Raw genomic sequence first — 6,837 nt, forward strand, 5'->3', positions numbered from 1 at the left:
TTGGGCTTCAGCTTTGACCCCAAGTGGTGGGGCTCAGACTTCAGTTTCCCCCTAGGTCCCAGCAAGTCTAAGCCAGCCCTGGCGACCCCATTAAAATGGGGTCCTGACCCCCAGTTTGAGAAACGCTGCACTAGCCATTTGGGGGAGCTCTTCCATGCAGGCTCCTGTCCTGATGAAAGCCCAGGATACTACAAGAGAGGCCCAAGGGAGAGGGGAAAGATACAGTCAGGAGTAGGGTGATGATGTGTTTGGAGAATGACCAGAACTTTCATACTGACCACGCTGCGTGTGCTGTGATATTCAGGGACCCTGAATTGTGCTCCATGACTGAGCTGTCATTTTTATTTTCTAAATTAAATTTCTAAACCTTTGCAGTTGTGATGAAAACCTTAAAAATAAGAACCAGGTATAAACTGATGTAGTGACATCTGGCTGACTCCGCAGACAGCCTGAAACTACCCATTGGAGCAGCATGATCTGCCTTGCTTATCTCAAAGGGACATGCACGCAATGGGGCAGGATCAAACTGAATATCAAAATCTGCAGCTGCTGGCTACCCGGGCTGCTGCTGCACTTCATTTTCACATTGAATTTAGCAAAGTCTCTAGTCAGTTGATCTGAACCAAGTGCAGAATTTCCCTTGTGGCACAGCAGAGATTGAGAGAAAGCAGGGAGCCTTCTTGCAGGGTGTAGATCTAGCTGGGGCTTGGCATTGAGCCTGAATGCAGGCATTACCCCAGCTTGCTGCCACATGAGTGCGTAAGGCTGCGTGTGTGTCTGCAGCTTTCGAAAGGTAAAAATGAATGGGAGTCACAGACGAGGGTTTGCATGTTTGCCATATTTCTTCAAGCTCTTTCTCTTGTGTATTCACCTCTAGGTGACCCTGATGCTGCTGGATCAGAATAATCGGGAGCACATTATCGACGCTTTCCGACCCGATGTGACATCTTCGTCCTTCCAGCGACCTGTCACCGAGATGAACATTGCCAGTGGCTGCCCACTCTTCTGCCCAGTCTCCAAGATGGAGGCCAAGAACTCTTACGTGCGTGACGACGCCATCTTTATTAAAGCCATCGTAGATCTCACGGGCCTCTAAAGCCTCCTCCCCCACCAGGAGCATTGAGCACAGTGCCAGCCGACCAGGGCTCACCCTCCCGGAGCTGCACCCTCAGCATGCCCCGGAGCAGAGGCAAAGTCCAGACCTGGCCGCATCCCTGAAGGGACCTGCTCCGCTCTGAGTGGAAATGCAGTGTCTGATGGGAACCCTCCCTTGGTGTCAAAACACCAGCTTTTCTAGTGCAGATCTTCCTTGAGAAGAGGCTTGTGTTGAGGTTAGTTTGAGTTTGATCCATGATCAATGGGGACTGGACGATCCCCTGGAGGAATCAGCTACCAGGGCTCCCTGCACCTGGGTTTCAAGCTAAAACGAAGGCAGCTCTTTTGTACTTGTTTAATGTACAACTCCTACAACGGAACAGGCATTCAGCCTGCTAGAGCACCACTGCACGTAGCTCTTTGGCCAGGCTCTTTCATGCTCTTAGGAGATCTCAGTGTTAGAGGGAGCTGGTTTCTCTCTGGTGTTATTGCTTAAAGGTTCTGTAATTCTGTGTTGCTGGTTGGTTTGATCTTTGACATGAGGGTGTGAGGGAAGACGTGGACTAGGAGCAGGCAGAGGAGGTATGTGGGCTTCGCACAGCAGAGATTGTTGTTAGCTCTCAGTGAGAGGGAAGCAGTTTAGCACAGTCTCACTGACCTTTCCTGGCAGCCATAGCTGCAGAGGCACTTTGAGTGGGACCGTATGTCAGTAGGGCAAGAGAGAGCTGTTCGCAGTGTCCATGTCAATCCCTGCCTGCGTTTTATCTGGAAGGGATCTGATGGGAGGGGAAGTGTAGAGTAAGGGAGGACAGCACCTGAGGAATATTCTCCTCCTTTCTTTCCATGTCGGTCTCCTATAGAACCTAGTGCTCCCGGTGCCTTGGGCATAGCTTGTGTTTTAATGACCAAACGGATGAGTCTTGTAACTCTGGAGCGGGTCCTGACCTAGTCAGAGAGTTGCCTTGGAATCTGATTTGTTGCCTGTGAATAGTTAACCCTGGAGCTGGGCTTAGGGCAGGACAGCCTTGCTCCCCCGTCCCCGTGTGTGAGTTGCTTAGCCCCCAGAAATGAGGGTTTAGCTCATTAGCTCCTTTCCCCACCACTCTCATTCTGGCTTTTAGCGCCTCTCTTCATTTGCCTTTGTGGGCAGGCCCCTTCTGGTGTGTCCTCCCTGGAGTTGTTGGTCCCCCACCGAGTGTCCTCCTGCGGGCAGCAGGTGGCAGCTAATCTTGAATGTGAAATCTTGGGCTCTTGGCTCTGTCAAGGGAGTGAGTTGTTTATAGCCTCACCAGCACTGCAGCCCCGACTGCTGTGTGGCCAGCTTAGTGTGCTCTCTGCAGTCAACCAGTCTGCAGCTGCTAAGTTAGAAACTCTCTGAGGGCTTTCCCTCCCCGGGCTCCTTGCTCTTGGGACCCCATTTGCTGCCCAGTGGTCTTTCTGTTTCATGGAGAATGGGTCCCTCTCAGCCTGTTGCCATTGTGGCTAACTGGCCCCTCAGAGTTACCCTGTGGTGGTCACCTGTAACTCTGGAGTGGCCATTAGCTCTTTGGAGCCTTATTCTTTGTGGTTTTCTGTCTCTCTCCCATCAGTACAAACCCGCAGGTTCTCTTTGGCCAAAGCACCCAGCTAGCTGCTTTTTGAACTATGCTTCAGGGGTTGTCCCAGCCCTGTCCAACACTTCCCTTGCTCTTCTGGCCTGGAGGACAGGCAAAGAGGATGGCCCTGCTGCCCATGCCAGAGGTGCTCCAGGTGGTTGGCTGGAGCCCCCCCGAGAGCAGCAGCCCTACTTCAAGTTAGCATCAGTGATTGGCTGCCTGTGTGCAGGGGAAGGAATTCTCTGTGGAACGATCACCAGTTAGCAAACGCAAGGGAATCCAAGATTGTGAAATTGTGGCCCTCTCCGTGGAGGAAGGCCATAGCCCCTCTGTTGTGTCCTCCAAAGAGAGAAATGGTGTGTTCCCCACCTGGGCTCAGGCCCAGGGGCATCTACAGAGCTGAGGCACTTCTGCCTTCACACTGTCCTAGCTAGGACCAGTGACGGGTTGTCTCATTGTAGGCCACCAGTTGAGCCTCGGCAGTGGCCTGCTTCAGTCCCCTTGGCCCCCTTCCACACACCTCAGCTGGGGTCAGAAATCTGTCAGTGGAGATGAGTTTTGATTCCAGGCTAGGGTGGCAGGAAGCTTCTGCCAGAACTAAAGGGGTGTGAGTTGGCTTGTGCCCACAGCGAAGTAAGCCGGTGGGGGTCTCCAGTACGGCGCTACTCTCCCACTGAGAGGCCACTGTTATTGAGCCGCTATTTACATGTATCTCATTTCTGGGCCAGGAGCGGTGGCTGGTTCTCTAGGGATGGTGGCGGGGAAAGGATTATCTGTGTGCAGAACTCCCCAGCCAAAGAGGGGCCAATTCCATGATCTCCAGCTGCCAATAAACAGATGTAAAACAGCTGCCCCATGGGAACCAAAGGGAATTAAATCAGCTCAGTTTAAAGACTGACATCTAGATACTGGAGAGTCACTGGAGCAGGCGGGGGTCTGAGTCCCTAGTCTGTCTAGGACGCTGCACCTCCCTAGACCCCCAGGCTGGACAGTACTCCACAGCAAGCTGTCTGAGTCTCTCTGCTCTCGGAGCCCTGCACAGACTCCACCCACCGTTCCTGCCCTGAGGCAGCGCTGCTACGTGCCCAGTGGCAACGGGCCTGGGGGCTGCTCAGTTTCAGACACTGTGTCCAGATGGAGCCCAGCCCCTCAGGAACTAGCTGTTTCTCCAGCCTGTTCCCCTTGGCACCAGGAGCCTGTTTTCTGTTCTGTGGACTCCCCAGATCCCCCTTGCAGTGCCTCTCCTGAGCCTTTGGGCTTTTGCTAAGAGAGGTTTCCCTACATTGTCTGAGAAACGAGGTGTCCAGTGAGGACGCTGGAGACTACACGTTCCTGTAGACTGAGCAGCTGATTGGCTGTGCGCAGGGGCCAGCCTGACTCTTGGTACTACCGTGCTGGAGCCATGGGAGGGTCCACCGACAAGGCCATGGCAGAGTTAAACTGCTGCAGCAGGAGGAGGTGAGTTCTCCTCTGGTTTGGGAAGTACTAGCTTTGTCTTCAGTGGCTGGGGCTGGCTCTTTGAGAAACCTCATTGTCACTGCTAGGCTTGTCCCTCCACAGCAAGCTCCAGGGATTTAGAGCGCAGCTGCCTTTGGGGGGGTAAGCAGCCAGGCAGTATGGGGACCTGGGCCCCAGAGGGTATCAAAGGCCTAAAGCTCTAGCAGGGACGTCTGAAAGGCATCTCTGGCACACACTGTACATTGGCATCTGCTGTGGGTTCTGTCCAAGATTCAGTCTGGAGGCTGCGGTGGAACCCAAAGCCAGCTCCATACAGTGCTTGTGGCAGGAGAGACCAAGGTGTGTGCTAGAGCTGGCTGGCTGGCTCTCCCGCCCTGTGGAGAGGTGTTGGGATGAGTTTTTAGCCAAGGTTCAAAGCCTAAAGTGTGGTGGCTCCAGCAGGCAATTCCGCCATGCTGCACTGGTGTGGAGGCGCTGCTGATCCCTGTGTGACACGCAGGATGTTGGGGGATGCTCGCGTTACCACTGCTGCACCTTCCCTCGTATAAATTCACCCAACATCCAAAAAGCCTGCACTGGCTTCCTGCTGGAGCCAGTGTTCCCATGCTGCAGATGGGCCCCCGCCAGTTCCCTCCAGGCTGTAATATTGACCAGAGGAGCCCAGCTCTGGCACAGAAGGAACCACCTGTTATAGCCATCTCATGGAAGAGGGTCCTGGCTGCATGAGCAAGCCTGTTCCAGCTGAGAGCACAGTTGGGCTCAGCAGTGTGGATGCGGAGAAGAAGGGGCTTTAAGTTCTGAGGGAGTCACTTGAAAAGACTTGCTGCTTTTCATGTTGCTGTCTGTCCCCCCTCCTCAGTTACCAGCTGTGCTACGGCTGAAGGCTCTTTCATGCAGGACCTGCTCCCCTGCACAATTATTTCCCTGCAGCTTACTCCCTCCTTCAATTACCGTCAGTGAAATTGATTGGCTGCCCCCTGCTGGTGGCTATGATGCATTCAGCTGCAGCAGGGTCTGTGTCCATAAACTCCCAGAAGGTGAGGGGCTAAATGGCACCTGTGCAACGCAGCACCCACTTTGTGAAAAGGTGGGGGCTGGAAAGCCAGTGGAGGCATGGCTGGGCTTTCCCCTGTGCTGCTGTTCAGTGGATGTAAAGCAATGCATGGACGAGGCTTGTGCTGCAGTTGCTGCCGTGGTGCTGTTTTGTGCATGGAGGCACTGAACTGGCAGCTTAAAATGTGCTGTATGTGTATGTCCCTGAGCCAGCTGTGGATACCTGCTTCCTAGCCGGGAGACACAACAGTCATGGCCCATGACCCTTGTCACCGCCCCGCCCCCGAGTCCAGTCAGTAATGGGATAGTTGTATTACAGCTCCACCTGTCCTGCCTTGAAAGACTCTAGCAACTCTGGCTGGCCAGCAGCGTATTGGTATTTACAGGAATCTTTTGCTAAGCCTTGCAGGGGAGGATTCTTGTAAAATTCAAGCCTCTTTACCCACAAGCCTGTGAGGGAAAGAAACCTTAGACCAGTACAGCTGTTACGGGAGAGGAATCAGTGCTGAGGGTTTGTTGTAGGGTTGCTCAGGAGCAAAATTCAAAAGCAAACAAATCACGTCTATGGCTAATCCAACAGAAGTGCAGCAGGTCAGGCTCCTGCATGAGAGGCTCAGGTGCTGAGCTCCATGCACTGCCGACAGCCAGTGTGGCTGAGGGTAAGAGGTGTCGTCGTATGATAAAGGAAAGTTTGGTGAGAGGTGCTGTGTAAGTTTTGCCTCCCCTTTAACTGCACTAGCCCGACAGAGCCAGAGTGGGTGCTCTCTGGCTGGAGATGGTAACAGCTCCCCCCAGGGATTGGCACACTACTTTCCAGTGGGCAGCAACTGGGTGAACGGCAAGCAGGAATGAGGCCCGGCAGGAAGGTTGCCCAACACTTCAATTTTTTTATACAGCCATCTCCAGAAGAGGCTCCAGGTTCATCATCATACATTTCCTTGTCCCCACTAGGTAGCTAAACCAGAGATGGGGTTTTACTTCTGCGGCGTCTCCTCTGAGGCATGGCCATGTTTGTGTAGCACGCAGGGTGCGGGTTGTTTGGCACTTGTGGAAATGCCTTTAGTTTGATAGAGCTGAGGGGTCTTCCAGGGGCCTGACCTGATTGCTGTGTGCTAGTGTAGCCATAAAAGATTGCCTTCAGTAGCAGCTTTGCAACACCTTCCCTAGCCCAAGGGCTAGGCTCTCACCTTTCATGGATGTGTCCAAACACAATGGCCTAGGTGCTAACTGTGAAATGAAGTGTCCTCTGGGCTGTTGTATGAGTGAGACCATTAATAAAGTATTGTATCCCAAGGGAAGGTTGGACAGTAATGGGACAACATGCAGCACCATCACGAATGGGAACTAGAAACTGTTCCTGTGAAATTGATGGGTTTGAAAGTGGGATCCCTTGTGTGCCACAGCCTCCTGCGGGAGAGGGGCCCAGCCCTCATTCCACTTACTTTGCTAACAAACAGGACAAATAATCCTCCCCCCCTTACTGCGATCGCACATGCTGGAAGCTGTTCAGACACAGGCCCTATGCTGCTGAGTTTACTTACTTTGAAATAAGATGCAACAAGTTCATATGGGACTGGAAGGAAAGGGGCTCACCTGACTAAAGACCCACCGGTCTATAAATTTTGTTCAAAAGAAG

The 6,837-nt window shown here is 53.1% G+C and overlaps 1 protein-coding gene across 3 annotated transcripts in view; it reads left to right on the forward strand.

Moving 5' to 3' along the window:
- The window catches only part of TRAF2 (TNF receptor associated factor 2), a 58,633-nt gene extending 52,137 nt beyond the window's left edge, over nt 1-6,496 (forward strand). For all 3 annotated transcript variants that reach the window (XM_032794121.2, XM_032794123.2, XM_032794122.2), the window contains one exon: nt 878-6,496. In XM_032794121.2, coding sequence (XP_032650012.1) covers nt 878-1,096 — 219 coding nt within the window. In that variant the 3' untranslated portion in view covers nt 1,097-6,496. The remainder of the gene's footprint in view (nt 1-877) is intronic.
- Nucleotides 6,497-6,837: the final 341 nt, after the last annotated feature.

The sequence above is a fragment of the Chelonoidis abingdonii genome, chromosome 24, assembly GCF_003597395.2.
Source record: "Chelonoidis abingdonii isolate Lonesome George chromosome 24, CheloAbing_2.0, whole genome shotgun sequence".
Classification (NCBI taxonomy): Eukaryota; Metazoa; Chordata; order Testudines; family Testudinidae; genus Chelonoidis; species Chelonoidis abingdonii.